The sequence below is a fragment of the Lonchura striata genome, chromosome 3, assembly GCF_046129695.1.
Source record: "Lonchura striata isolate bLonStr1 chromosome 3, bLonStr1.mat, whole genome shotgun sequence".
NCBI lineage: Eukaryota > Metazoa > Chordata > Aves > Passeriformes > Estrildidae > Lonchura > Lonchura striata.
This window is the reverse complement of record NC_134605.1, coordinates 42477555-42493482: the sequence shown is the minus strand read 5'-3', so window position 1 is coordinate 42493482 and position 15928 is coordinate 42477555. Positions and strand designations below refer to the sequence as shown.

Below are 15928 nucleotides of genomic sequence, written 5' to 3'. Positions count from 1 at the left end.
ATTTTATTTTCTGAACATGTCTATATATTTACTAAATTAACCAGAAAAACAAGCAAAACTGAGTAAGAAAAGGAAAACACACCAAAACATATTTATATGTGCCTAACTGAAACATCATTACTATAAAGACTAGTAATGACAAAATTATCTGTTGAGGTAGCAGGAACCACAATTTTCCATAAATTCCACAAACATATGCAAACATAATTACTCCCAACACTCACAAAATTGTGTAAAAACCATATTCAGCACTATGTGAACTGCAGTCCTCAGGAGCCCCCAGAAGAGGAGCTTTAATTAGATCTCCATGGATTTGAGATATTACCTGCCTAAACACAAAAATAGACAACCCACAAGTTAAAAAAAAAAAAAAAAAAAAAAAGCATGGACAAATCACTTTTGACCTTTTTCCTTTATACTCACACATTTAATACCATTATCATATAGAAAACAGCATGAGAAGCAAAAGCACTTCAAGGGACTACATAAATATTTATTTCATCTGTTTGAATTTCAATGATTTTTTATGAGTATGCAATATATGCAAAAGTTGCGGAATGCATTAATTCTATTATATCATTTAACTCAACACTTAAGGTGATCCTCACATTTGTAGCGACTTGAAACACATCATTACTGTGTATAAAGATGTATAATAGTAAATGTTCATGTATATATGAAGTAATGACTATTGAAATTTTTTTTATAACACCAATAACAGAACTGTAATATTTCTTCATTTTTACATGCTCATGTAAATACTGAGCAATAAAAATAAGCTTATAAAAATGTACTTGCTAGGAACAGTCAATAGTAGCTTCTCAACAACTGTGGCCAAAAAGCTCAAATGCCAATTACATCTGACCATTAATGACAGAGACAGCATTTTGAACTTAAACATATTCATGACACATTCATGAAGAATGCAATGATTAGAATACTGAAAGTACACCCAAACTCTGTGGTATGAAGCTACAATATCCTATGCATTATCAGAAATACAATTAACAGCAGAATCTATACATTTCCAGCAAAGACTTTAGAACTTCTTCTGCTCCACATAAATTGCAAATGTATCAAATATAGCTGCTATGTTCAGAAGATATGGATCTGAAACAGTATTTTCCTAGATCATAGATCTTCTAACAAAATTGATTTGTCAGTGACACCTTTTATCAATATAAGTGCTGCTCTCAATGTGTGTAAATCATGATCATATTCATTCAACTGAAAAGAAACATTCTAAAAAGAAGAAAGAAGACACAGACAATGCAAGCAAGCACAGATGCTAATTCAGAAGATGTCTCTCAAAAATAAAAAATATAGTTAATACATATTATATTTTAAATATATTTTAAGTTATAATCTTACCAACCTGGGATTCGATATTTCACTTTTAAAAAAAGCTAACATTCAATCTATCACCTGCAGCCTTTCCAGATGCAAGGCACTACTGCTGTTTTATATACACATACAAAGTTAGTAGGAATTCTACTTTTTTTTTTTAAAGATCAATGCAAAATTTAAAGTGTTTATAATTATGTACACTACAGTTCAAAATTCACAGTTTCTTTAGACTTTTTAATCTAAATCAGACTGGAAGAGAGTCAGGATTTTCCATATAATCTCAGCACAGCTCTAAAGTAGTTTTGATTATCAGGTTATCAGTTTTTTTCAAAAAAGATAAAAAGCCTTCCCAAATTAATTGCACTTTTGATGTTTCAAATAGGTTTTTGGTAAAATTCTCTTTTGTCTTTTTGAGTAACCTGATCTTGATTGACAGCCTTGAATTTTAACTTCCTAAAACAACTTTAAATTTAGTTCTAAATATGATCTCTGTCTGAAAAATGTGATGTGCTGTTGAGAACCTTATTTGGTGAATTAGAAAGTCATGCTGTGGAAAATCAAAGATGCATGAGTGAATGTAAGGCATACAAATATGGACTGCAAAAATTTTAGAAAAATATTTATCTGCTGAAGGAATGACAACAGAGCACTAAAAATAAACACTAAAAGTCCTCCTCCCATTTCTTAATAGTCTGGTTGAACAGCCTTTCATTACTGAGTTTGTAAAGATTGTATCTGAGAAGATCCTGTTTTTATAAACTCCACTTATGTGGTTGCTATAAACAAACACACTTAAAATCCTGTTTATTGTCAACATGAAGGTGGGTTCTATGTGTTGTATGTATTCAGAGCTATAGAACCAGAGTACATGAAATTAAGTGGATTCTCTGGAAAGAGAGGAAAGAAGTATACTATCTGGGATGGAAAATATCACAACAATAAATACAGTATATTTGCCAGACAATTTGAAATGTAACTACATAGGTATGGTTTGTACTTTGTTGAGTTTTGTTTCCTTGTTTTGCAGCATGTTCCCAAAGCACTGTATGTTGAAATAAAACAGTTGCACAGGATAAACTGATCAATTTTCACTCTGCATATTCATATTACAGTTGGGAAATTTCACAACAATTTCATGCTATTATAAAACCAATTAGATAATCACTCTCCTAATATTGTTTCAGGGGTACTGAACAGTGAAAGTACTGTATAGTAAATAAAATCTCTTTTGTACTTTATCTATATAACCTATTTCTTTCTGAACTGTCCTTTAAAAAGGATTTTGAAAAGGCTGATATCTAAAAAGCAACTGGTTTTCCTTCATCTTCGAATTCAAGGGCTCTCATAAAATATATGAGTTTCAAATATAAATATAAATATGCAATCTTTGGATACCGAAAAAGAAAATTTACTATAAATTTACAAAGTAGAGCCTGCATTTCAGCTTCTGAATTTGGATTTAGACCATATCAGCACAAGAACTACTACAGAAGGCTCTGGATGCTGAGGGAAGAGGCACTGGTAATTACTCTCCAAAAGCTGAGTAGCCAGTAACTTTTCTTAACAAGATATCGATGCTATTGTGTATCAGTGGAACAAACACATTTCATGTGAAAGACTAGAAAAATCTCTGAGTTGCTGATCCATTTGCTAACAGATGACAGAGAGAGAAAGGGCTGAGAGCTGTGAGATCAAGGATGACTACAACTGTGTGGACAAATGAACACTTAGAACAATTTTCCTGCTGACATAATAAAATTGTTTACTTCCCATCCTAAACCTATGCTGCATGATACAATTGTATAGATATACACACAATTACATATATACAGTGCTCAATCTTTTCACTGAAATGTATGATACATCCTCATAAATGTAACACATTTTTCATAACTACAATTTCACTAAGAGTGCTCATTAATGTATTTTTTTTACCAAAGGGAAGAAGACAAAACCACATAAAATACTTAAGGCTTAAGAGAGCAGAAACAGCTTCACAGAAACTGTCAAATTTTTTTTTTTTTTTAATTAAAAGCTGGAATCTCTCTCTGGGTTGTCAGAGATTATATAAAAATGACTCCTTTTTCCATTCTCCACTGTTCTCATTAACAAAATTTGTCAAACAGCTTAATGGACAAGTTTTAATATGGCCCAACACACCGCTTAGCCTGGCCTCAGAGCAGTATTTAGAACTTCTAAGAAACTGTCTGCATTTTTGAATGGATGCTTGAATTAGCACTGGGTTTAACCATAGCCCCAGTAAAAACATGTATCTCAAAGCTGAATCCTATTATAATTACAAAGGGTAATTAAAAGCAACTACAAGTGTGCAGCTCTTCAGCTCCTTGTTCTTCACAGTCATCCTGGATTCTGTATCAAACATGATGCATTGACCAACCTCATTTTAGTGAAGTGGTTCTTTCAGTTTAGATTTATACACATTTTTATTCTACCTGTAACAGGAGGTTGTACAGGTTGTATCAGGTCCGGCTGCTTGAGAGGATTTCCAAAATAGACAAACCACTCTTTTACCAAAGGACGGGTTCCACCTAAAAAAGACACAATTGGACCAGTAAGTCAAATGCAAGTATTGACACTACTGTAACAGCTGGAATAAGCTGTGATCAGGATTCTAAATAGAAGGCACCTCTTGATGACTGTTTGCTCAGCTTTAGAAACAAACCAAGAAAAGATTGTTTCAGTATCTTTATGACAAATCATCAGAACAAATAAAGAGTTTCAATTATGTACTGTAAACATGAGTTTGGACTGGGAAACTACAACCAAAACTGTAAATACAAGAGTCTGTGGAAAACATTCTCAAAGGCTTAAGCCTTCCCACCCCAAGGCAGCTCAGGAAGCTCTGGAGGCATGTGGCATAGCTCAGGGACCTGAATGAGCTACCTCAGTCTCTCAGCACTGTCACACTGCCACACATCCAGGCAGAGCTGAATATGATTCACCTCTCAACTTGCCCTGACATTTCCTGTGTCAGGGTTTGAGCCAAAATCTTAATAGGGAGGCCTTGATGGCCATTTGAAAGCTGACAGCAATGGAGTCATCCCTACATCCGATGTAGAGCTTTTACAGCCCATTGTTCCAGACCTTTTATCAAGCATAAAGGAATTGTTTATGCATAATACTTCAAGTGGCTTTCCTAGTCCCTAACCTTAACCCTGCTCAGCCCTGCTAAAGATGTCCCTTAAATTAAAAAATTCTCTACAGGAATTGTTCATCTAACTACTTGATGCTTAAAAAAACCCAAACAAACCAATCCTCAGAAAAAAAAAAATCACGCATTAAGAATTTTTGAAATGCAGACTGTCCAATTTACAGTAGTCAGCTCAAAATCATTCCAATGCAAGTGTACATTAAAATAAAACAAACATAGAAACAGTGCTACTATCAATGGCATTTTGTATTCTGTCCAGATTTTTCCTTATGGTACCCATGTCATAGTGGCCTAAATTTCCTCTCAGTAGTGTGGTACACAGTATTAATTAAAGAGGTTTAGCTAGTCCTGGGCACTTGGAGTAACGTTTTCAAATATTTTCTTTTTTTCCCTTCCCTTGTCCCTTTCCAGATTCACACGATTGCATCTCTAATTTCCTCCAGCTCTCAACCAATACTGAAACCACTATTCTTTAAAATTCCTACCTTTTATCACCTATTCTAATTTCCCTGAAATTTACTGCACAAATATTTTTGATGCCACATTGTGAACCCTAATCAAAAACTTCCCCTAGAATAAAACAAACCAAACAAATCTTTCCAACACCGTCCTTTCCTTGTCCATCCAAAAAGATTTTGTCTCACAATTTCCTGATTTCACTCATAGCTCGATGCTGGAGATATCTGCTGACATAAATGAAAAAGTAGTGTCCTATGGTGCAAGGGCAGAAATTCCTCAGATGAATTTCTAATGTCAGGGGTAAGAGAAGGGGAAAAAAACACTACAAAATCTGCTTTACAATCCTGCTTCTTCCTTCCTTCCTTCCCCAAGGACCTGCAGCATAAACTACCAATAAAGGTGAGGGATTGAAGAACCAACACAGAGTATGAGGGACATTATTACACATGGCTTGCCATGCTTATTTGTTCAAAAACTGATGGCATTAAAAATAAAATTAAAAATGCCTACACTAGAGGGGAAAAAAAGTCTTAAAGGGTACATTCCAATAGCTGAATAATCTCACATCTTGACTGCAAAACATTGTCTATGACAACGCTATTTTATGAACAAAACCCTTCAATTAAATAACCCAAAGTCACTTTCAGAAACATTCTGATGTTTTAACATTTGGGTTTAAGATTTAGTGTGTGGATTACTCTGTTTTATTCAATTTATTCAGCTCATTTAGCCTCCTGAATTTTAGCCTGGTTTCTTAAGTAGGCAAACCTAACACAATTAGGACATCTGTCTTATAATTAATTCATGGATGCACTGCTCTGCTTCAACTAAATCTGCTGAAGGAGAAGTGATTTCAAATGGATTAAAGTCCTACACATTTTCTGGAACTGAATACTCAGCTGACAGAGGGATCCTATTAGGGCACCAACTGAAAGAAAGGCAGGAAAGTCAACTTACCTGTTGTATCCAAACAGACTGAATGATTAATCAATACACAAATAGCTGCAGAAGAGCCAGAGATGAGAGAAAAGGTAGATGGGATTTGGAATGGGCAGGAAGCAATAGGGAACATGCTTAGGAACACCATATACTGCAGAAGGGAGTTATCAAGGACATAAGAAGTTAAGATGACATAAAAAAGCATGGAAATAGAAAAGCTTTACTGGTGAATAGCATTGCTCTTCATGAGTTCCACAAATCACAGAAAAACATATCAAAATGTGTCTTGATTCTAAATACCAGTGAGAGATTATTTTTGACATCAACCATTGAACTCATGCATAGTAAAAAGGGAAGTTGATAGAAAGTCTAGAATTTCATTCTTTTAATGTTTGTGAATGTAGGTACAGGACACAGCACCATATCAGCTGAATGCTTTTCATTAGTTTAGCCCATTAGTAGCAAACTTATATTACTGTTCACATAAACAGCCAAATATATAGCTAAAAGCAAGGTCCTGCGAACTGACAGCCCATTAACATGCCAAGAACAAAGTGGAGATATGATTTCTACATGCCAACCCGCTCCACATAGAAATGTCTTGGGGAAAAAAAGCCACTAAGTTTTCAAGCATTTTTCCCCACAATGCATATAAAGAATATCACCAATGAAATGAAAAAAACAAAACAAAACAAAAAAAAAACCAGTTCATTTGTTTAAATAGATTCTGAATGACCTGTGAAAGCACTGCTTAAGCAGCCTAAGGACAGCTTCAACTATGTGCAAACCAAAAGACAGTTGGAAAATGTTGTTATGTGTGCTCCTCTATCCCTGCAACAACACCAACTCTCCTGAGTGGGCACTGGTGATAACTGGCAAAAATTCTGCTAAGGGACTGTTTTTGACAGAGTCAAAGCAGCGACCACTCTGGCCTGCTAATATTAGAACTGGGAGTGACGCCAGGACTTCGAGGAGCTGGCCATGGGCTCAGGCTACATTACATAACCTCCTAATTGGCAACAGACATGCAGGTACAGGTATTTCCATGGACTGCGCTAGTGCCAAAACCTGCTGGCTTTGTTCTGAATTCTTTGCACATATAAGAAAGCTTGGCTGGCCTATCAGGGTATATTATTTACTGTTATTTTCCCCTCCTACTTGAATTTTTCCAGAAGTACTTTTTCTCAGAAAGATGCTAAAGTGTTGACAATTTCTATCACTTCATGCAATATTTCACATATTGATCAGAATGGCTCAATTAATTATAAATGCACTTTTGAAATACCCAGACAACAAATGCCACATTGTCAGAATCACCATCAGCCCCTTATTGATTTCTGTAGGATCAAAAATAAGGCTGTGATTCTCCAACATTTCCATGAGTAAAGGTACACACACCACACACCAAACTATATCAAAGGCAATATTATATAAGCAATTCTTTCAGCAGCTCTGCAATCTTTTACAGGCAGGCACTGATTTGCTCATTCCCGCTCCCTGCCATTCCCTCGGGGTGTTTCACCACAGCTGCTTGTAGCTACACAGAGCCAGATAGGGAAACAGACCAGGTTAGTTACCTGACTACAAGAAAGGCAGGGAAGAGAGACAGAGGCTATTTTCAGATTCTCAAACTGGGCCACCACATAGCTGCACAAACAGCTGCAACAGCATGACTGAGACGATGTGCAAGGATTGAAACGAGTGGCTGTGCAAGAGAATTATTTAAAGTGGCACTGATAGCAAAAGCAACACATCCCACTATGGCTTCAGGCAGTGACATGGTAGGGGCTGATGGTTTCAAAGGATATGACATCCTGCTCCTATGGATTTGTGGGTCTCTTAGGCACCCTTGGAAATCACAACCTAGACATTCAAAACTAACAGTCTCTTGCTTCACAGTAGGGCAAACAGTTTACATTAGCTTTAACCTGTTCTTACTAAAACTGTAAGCACTGCTTTTACAAAATTTTGGCTGTTTTGCCAATTAACAGTAAGTAAGCAGATCTGCAAAGAGGTCAGTTTACACCATATTTTAATTGATGATATTAAGGAGTGAAAAGGAGGATCACTAACACATGTATCACCAATGCAAACTGAACAAACTGTGTAGAGTTAGTCGAGTTAGCTTCAAATGTGCTACATCAGCAGCTGCATAATGGTGGCAGACTCCACATGGACTAATTTAATTCCTTGTCTTGTTCCAGTAAGCTCTTTTATAATGCTAATCCAAGGTCATTCTACAATACACTACAACCTATGGACAGTGTAGATTACTTCTTCCCATCCTATCCCTTATCAAATTACAAAAAAACAGTCAACTTGACCACATCTGAGGGAAACTGGCAAAGGATTCTACTTTGTAAAGAACAAAGCTTCTTTGTAGGTGTAGCAGTGAATCCATAAAAAATAATGCTTACACATACCTATGCATTCCAATACAGACTGTGACTAATGAGCTACACTCCTGACTTAGAAGCAACTATACACTGGAATAAAAAAGTAACTCATGAACTACTAGGAAGTGACATGGTTAAAGCAGTTAGAGGTAGATAGATGCACTGGAAATGCAGATTTAATAGAGGCAGCCATGCAGATACAATCTACCTACCTTTCTGGAAGGGTTAAGGATTGATTTTCTAAACTATGATTTAGTTTAGAAAATTATCTCTGGAATTGGAAGCCTGAGTTAAGAATAAATAACACATCCTATCTGTTGTTTTATTCTATTTCCATAAAAGAAGACAACTTTCAGAATAAAATTTTATTTTCAATATGACTCTAAATAAACGTTTCTGTATTTCAATCCTGTACTTCTTTGAGTAAAACAAATACTAACCTGCCTAATACCCTGCCATCTTGCAGCAACAATTTTTAATTAAGAATTTTGGTCTGGGTGTTTCTGAAAACATCAGTGAATATCCTGCTGTTTAAATGAATAAGTAAAACCCAACCAAGTTATAATTATCTACAAAATTTGGAGGCAGTACACCAAAAAATGAAAAATGACAGATGTGCATGATTACTGCTGAGATTCTTGTTATTCTCTCCAAATTGCTATGTAAACTCGGATTCATTTTTTCCTATTATGGCACAACTTCAACCTCTGGCTACTGAGGGAAGTCATGTACTTAATTACCTTTTTGTGCCTTTCTAAGCAAATAGTTTGAATATTAGGTTTGATGGCGGTACACTTTCATCAATAAAATGTAAAGCAATTACCACAGAGAAATCAACACATTCAAAAGAATAAGGTTCAGTACACTTTTAATTTTCAACTCACTGGCTGAAAGACACTGTAAAGATAACACTTAACTAATGGAAGTCTTAAGAACATGAAATTGGTCCAAGGATGTGAATAAATAACTCTCTGTCTTCAAGGAGATCAATGCAAGCACAGATACAAGTACCTGCTACCAAATCTGTTTATACCACTGGATAAGGAAATTGTATTTTCTAGCACTTGGATGAAAGAACTAATAATTGCTGGCATGACTACTTGCATTTGTATTATTACAGGAACTGTATTTGACTGCTCTGAAAATTTCAGACTTAAAATCAACAGAAGGTAAAACTTTAACAGTGCATTATTGTTCTGTAAAAGTGTATTACTACTCACTAATTCATCCAGAGCCACACTCATCCAAGCAACATTAGGTTTCATATACCTTCAAACTTTCAAAAATCTCGTAAAGACCATTGCTTTGCTCAATCTTTTGACCATTAACAACTTTCACAACTTCCCATTTAGCAAGGAAAAAAGCTCCAATTTTTAAAAATCACTTTAAAAGCACTGAAATGGAACACCATATACAAAAAGCCCCATAATTTCACTCTCACATTTTCTCTTACTTCCATAAGAATTACATTTCAGCTGCTCGGAGTTTTTTATCCTAAATACATTTTCTATCCTAAATGCTGATAGAGCCACTGAAGCGATGAATTCAAGATTCCATATTTCAAAATTGAAGGTATACTTGAATCATGGTGTAAGTAGTTTAATCCTTACCTTTTCCAGATTCCAACAAGATATAATAAATATGCTGACGAGCAGGGCGGTAGATAAGTGCCTGTCCAGGAATCTCTGTGTCATAGTCATCTTCCAAGGAGTTGCTGCATTCAATCTCTCCATGACTCAGGATATTGAAGATCGAATAATTTTCAGATTGGATATGCTGTTCTTTAGCTAACTGTTTGTTCAAAGAAGGAAGAAGGCATTATCTCCAAAATTAAAAAAAGTCAAAAAGTACCAAAATGTATTCACTATTTGAGTAAATAGATATTTCTCCATCAGTAGAAATTGAGGGAATAGCCAGGAAGGAAACAAATGCTTTTTCAAATAACACCAGTATAGTATCTTTTCAGGCATCCATCTTTCTGTGGACAGGAATCCCCAGGAAAACTATCATTACCTTTTTTAGAATTACTTTTTTAGAAAGTAATTCTTAAAATTAATTCTGTATTCCAGCATAGCTGCCCTACTTTGGTCACCTGAAAATGTATCTTCTTTCTTTAAACAGTGAGTGAACTAACGACAAAATGCAAACTTCCAATTTTATTGCAAGATGAACGATACAAGACAGCTGTATATTTTCCTGACCTGACTTGATGTAGTTTACATTCTGGTAAAATTAGAATACTTAACTTCAACACACTTTTTCTTTGCAATAGCTCTACACTGTGAAAAGAAATGACATCTACACTAGCAAGGAAAACCAGGTTTGAAGGCATGTTTTAAAAAGCAGAATTAAGAGCATCACCCAGGCTGCACATTAACTATGCACTGGATACAGATACATCTGGCTACAAGCAGCCTCAGTACCAGCAAGGTCTGCTGGTCTGAAACAGCCTAGGTGAGAAAGCAACAAAAATGCTCTCAGGCCCAACAAGTAACACTGGCACTCTGGACTGGCCAAGTGCACAGCCAGACAGACTTTCTGCTTCACAACCCCAGACCAAAACTTGGGGTGTTTCAACAGCTGAGCGGGGTGAATGCTTCCATGGGGTACCACTAACAAATTCACCAGGACCTGTGCCATATGGTGAGCAGGCACTGATATTTCCCTGCTCTGCATTCCCTGCACATGTTGTGCTAGCTGTACTATTTGGGCTGTGTCATCCCTCTGCAGCTACCACAGATTCTTTCACCAGGAGTTACTGGACCACTGGCTGGAAACAAATCCACCATTTCTGCAGAATTCCAGCATCTGCAAACCTGGGAACTCAGCAGGTCAAAGCTGCAGTCATTCACTAGTAATTAGCGATCGAAACTAATTCTCCTAAAATGTCATGCGTTCTGTGTACAGTGCCAATCAACAGAGCACTTATACATAAATTAAAGGTTTCCCTGCAAGAAATATTCAATATTCCTAATATGTGTAAACAATATAATCTCCCCAAGTATACTTTTTTATAAAATAAAAACAGAACATCAAGTGCTTCTAAGCATGATTTTAATGAAGCACTGAACTATTGCACAGAAACCAGCCACAGATGAGACCATCAACAATGCTAGTTTATTCCAATTTGCTAAAAATCTATATATCTTATGTACTAAAAAAAAAACTACAAGCTGATTTCAAAAGTATTGCTGTATTCAATGTCTGTGTCTTGAAAAATATTTCTGATTCATACCTACAATCAGCTAGAAAGTTATGCTCTTCTGAGAGAAACAGCATGGTGAGAATTGAGCTTTGTGTGCCATTTGCGTAATTTCAGATAGTGTGCAAGGTAAGCAAAACTACATATGAGTTTCAAAATATGAAGCAAAGCACACACATTACATATACAAATATTTGAACACTTGTAACAAAAACAAAAGAGAAGTTAACATGTCTAACATTTTGACTGTAATTTTCTTGGCCCAGGGACTGGCTTCATGTAGGATTCTTGCAGCAACAGGGAGGCGTTCTTCAATGGAATTTATAAACATTATTATTTTATTAGAGCAGCATTTTATTAGATCAGCATGATGCTTCAGAACTTCAACCCTTCAAATTAAAGACCAAGCCAAGAAATAATGACCATTTGTCATAAAGACCACATGGTGGTACATTCTCTTAAGGAATAAGGATATTGCCACTATTGTCCTGGTCATAATCCAACCTAGATAATGGCATTCTGGCTATTTTTTCCTTTCACTTCAAGTGGAAAGAGATTTTTCAACACCTTCTTATGATGTATGGCTGCTGATTTTTTTAAAATATCTTCTATTTAACTACAAGAGTCAAAAGTGATATATCTTGTATCTATGTGTGGTGAATATAAAAGCCCAAATATATCTACAGTTTAGCTGAAATGAGCATTGCATAGGTTACAATGGAGTTATGAAACATTTTATAGTCTTTTTAGAAAGCAAAATGTAAATTGTATTGTTACTTTAGAGTAATATGAGGAAACAGAAAAATTGTTTTAAAGAAAATGCTCAAGATAAGCAAGAGAAAGAAAAAAAACTTCTGTGTTTGAAGTCTATAAGGACCTAATAAAATAGGGAGTAACAGATGGCTAATATAGGGCCTAAAATACACTTCCTTGTATAGATTTTTTAAAAAATTTCAATGTTATCTTAATTGCCATGAATTGACAGAATTGTACTCTAGATATACTAATATACCATAAACCCTGATGCACAGTAGCATATTTTCTATTAGCCAGGTACACCACCCTAAGCTAATATATCCAATTCCCCAGGGTGACTTGATCTGACATATCCCACTCCAACACAAGTGCATCCCTGTTTGTATGGGATGCCATAAATAAAACTTGCTACTGCACCCCTGCCCTTTGGGAATTAATAAATCCATTGCAGTGCTTTTGGGTCATTCAGGGACAATGAAAACAAGGGTAATTTAACCTGAACCAAAAATGACAAAATACAGACTTATTGCATTTGGCACTGTCCTGTACAATATCCTTGTCCCTGAACTGGAGAAGCGTGGATTTCACAGCTGGACCTCTTGGTGGATGAGGAACTGGCTGGATGGTCACACAGAAAGAGTTGTGGTCAATGGCTCGATGCACAAGTGGAGGCCAGTGACAGGTGGTGTCCTCAGGGCTCAGTACTGGGACCAGGACATTTTACATCTTTGCCATGAACATGGACAGTGGGATCAAGTGCTTGTGGCAGGAACAAGTGGTCCCTTGGCAAATCTGCTGGTGACACCAGGCTATGTGGTGCCATCGATGCGCAGGAGAGAAAGGATCTGTCCAGAGGAATCTGGACAGGTGGGCCTGTGCAAATCTCATCAGTTTCAACAGTACCGAGTAAAAGATCCCACACTTGGGATGGAGCAATCCTGGCCACAAATACAGGCTGGATGGAGAATGGATAGAGAACAGCTCTAAGAAGGGCTTTAGGGTGCTCCTGAATAAGCTGCTTGACCTGTGAACTTGAGGAGAAACATGCGCTCACAGCCCAGAAAGCCAGCTGAACCTTGGGCTGCATCCAAGGTAGTTTGACCAGCAGGGCAAGGAAAGGGATTCTCCTTATTTGCTCTGGTGAGACCCTACCTGGAGTGTTGGGTCCAGCTCTGATGTCCCTAGCACAGGAAGGACTTTGACCTGTTGGAGTGAGTCCAGAGGCTGCAAAGATGATCAGAGGGCTGGAGTACCTCTGCTATGAAAACAGGGTGAGAGCTGGATTTGTGTAACTGGAGAAGAGAAGGCTCTGGAGACACCTTAGAGCAACCTTCAAATACCTAAAGGAGGCTACAGAAGTGCTGGAGAGGGACTTTTCACAAGGGTGTGTAGTGACAGGATGAGGGGAAATGGATTTAAGCTGACAGCAAGTAGGTTTAGATTAGGTATTAGAAGAAGCCCTTTGCTGTGAAGGTGGTGCCACTGGCCTAGGTTGACAAGAGAGGAGTTGGATCATCCCTGGAAGTATTCAAGGTCAGGTTGGATGGGGCTCTGAGTAAGCTGGTCTAGTGGAGTCTCCCTGCTCAGGGCAGGGATTTGGAACTAGGTAATCTTTAAGGTGCCCACCCTCAATTCTATGACTGTATGGGATGATTCTGGAGTTTCCATGCCTCCACCACAAGCAATTTCAACTTCTGCATTCTTAACACAGCTACTTTGATACCTCCACTGCGAGGCACAGCCAAGCAGATCATTGACCAGCTTATGGCTGACCTGTGGGTTTTCAAAGTAATAACCAAGTCAATACACAAATCATATAAACATGGGAAATCATATAATACACAGGAAGCACGTGGGTAATCATATAATACATGGGAAGCACATTTCTGTGCCCAGCTACTGGCCTATACAGGAGCTGCTCCCCATTATTTGACCTACTTGACATTTCAAAGAGAGAGAAACTACATTTTATTAAACGTGCTGCATCTGTGCTCATGCATGAAATAGTCTTAACTAGGGCTCTACTTAACAGAAAAAAGGTTTTTGCACAAGCAAATTTCAATTAATAGGATTGATGTACTCAGTAATTTCCACTAACTAGTTGTGGCAATAATGTGATTGTTAAGCTTTAAAAAACAAGTTACCTGAAAGATTTCTTTATCTTGACAGAGAGGTGATTGTTGTTGAAGGGATAATATTTGACAATTTGTTTCATTGGGAGGAACCCATGGAGACTGCTGCCCAGGCAAAAGATAGGAGTTCACTCCTCTGCAAAGCAATGTCTTGTCTGATCCCAGAGGTAGAGTCTCTTCCAAGTGTTTCAGGCTACTGTACGAGCATGGCATTTTTGAGATGTAATTTGCTACAGACAGCAGTATGTTTGTTCTCCTGTTGTAGCTGTTATTCCTGTGGGGACTGGTGGATAAACATTTGTGCCAAAAGCCTTCCAACATGCTCTCTGGAACGATATCATTGCCAAGCAAGCACGCAAACAGAGGAAGGTGTGTTAAACTAATACCAAGAACACGGCAAAGAACTTCTCGAGAGTACATAACAGTGACCAGTCTGTCCAAACGGAGGTTCTCAATGGAAAAGTAGGGACATGTGTCATAGATGAGGTAGTCACTGTCTTGCCCCAGAATTCCTATACAGTTGTGCTGCAAACCATATGCAGCCACCTCAAGGTCTGCCTCTTGCAGTGTGCAGACTGTTTTTTGACCGAGTGATTTCAGGGCATAACGCGTAAAAGTAGGCAGAGCTGAAGGAAGAACAAACATTTCTCTCCCTGGCTGTTTCCTGTGAGTCTTGATAAACTGAAATAATCTGGCTATTTCCTCAGTATTTTTCATCCTCCGTTTGATCCACTCATCTCTCTTTTTCTCTTCTACCACCCCGTCGAAGTAAAACACCAACTTGATACCAGCTGCCATAAAAGCATTGATAAAATCCTCTAAAATGGCAAGGTACTCCCGCCACTGGCCACCGCACACCCAGGATTCTGGTGTGTACCAGCGTCTAACGCAACTCATGGCATCTACTACGATAACAGGTGGGCAATCAGGATGATCAACGCGATGCTTCTCTGCCATTTCTCTCAGATCTATCGTTTGGCATGCATCAGGGCAAACCCTTGCCACAAATCCCTGCAAGCCTCTAACACCCATGGCTGATCTCCGAAACTCACAGCAGTCTGAAAGAAGAAAAATAAAAACAACGTTCTAAGATGCAACACTGGAAAACAATCAAATTCTACAATGATAATTTTAAAAGCTGCTTGGAAACAGAACTGTTATTCTTCTGCTTTTGCTGACAGTTCATTGCCATATTCCAGTTTTTAACAATTTGAAACAGTTTACTTCCCCTCTGCAAGCCAAACATAAGTGCTCATTCATTTTTCCTTCTACTTCTGCTTTTTATATCAGTGAAAAATGTAAGTATCGAAAGATTCTCGTAAGTACGACCAAAAAAAAAAAAATCATTCATTCATTCATTCACATTGAATGAGTGAGGCTGGAAGGAACGTCAAGTCCAGCACAGAGGACACATAGAGCACACACCACTGGATTGCGTTTGGATGGTTCTTGAGCATATCCAGTGAGGGAGATTTCAGGTTAATAGCGTATAGAGAAGTACACAACCCAAGAAAAACGAGGATAG

The 15928-nt window shown here is 37.4% G+C and overlaps 1 protein-coding gene across 2 annotated transcripts in view; it reads right to left on the bottom strand.

Annotated features, from left to right (window-relative positions):
* Positions 1-15928, bottom strand: part of FAM120B (family with sequence similarity 120 member B) — a 47837-nt gene that overhangs the window by 31498 nt on the left and 411 nt on the right. For both annotated transcript variants that reach the window (XM_021527167.2, XM_077782105.1), the window contains exons 2-4: positions 14416-15461; positions 9924-10104; positions 3801-3896 (exon numbers count right to left, since the gene is read on the bottom strand). In XM_021527167.2, the coding sequence (XP_021382842.1) occupies positions 3801-3896; positions 9924-10104; positions 14416-15435 (1297 nt within the window). In that variant the 5' untranslated portion in view covers positions 15436-15461. The remainder of the gene's footprint in view (positions 1-3800; positions 3897-9923; positions 10105-14415; positions 15462-15928) is intronic.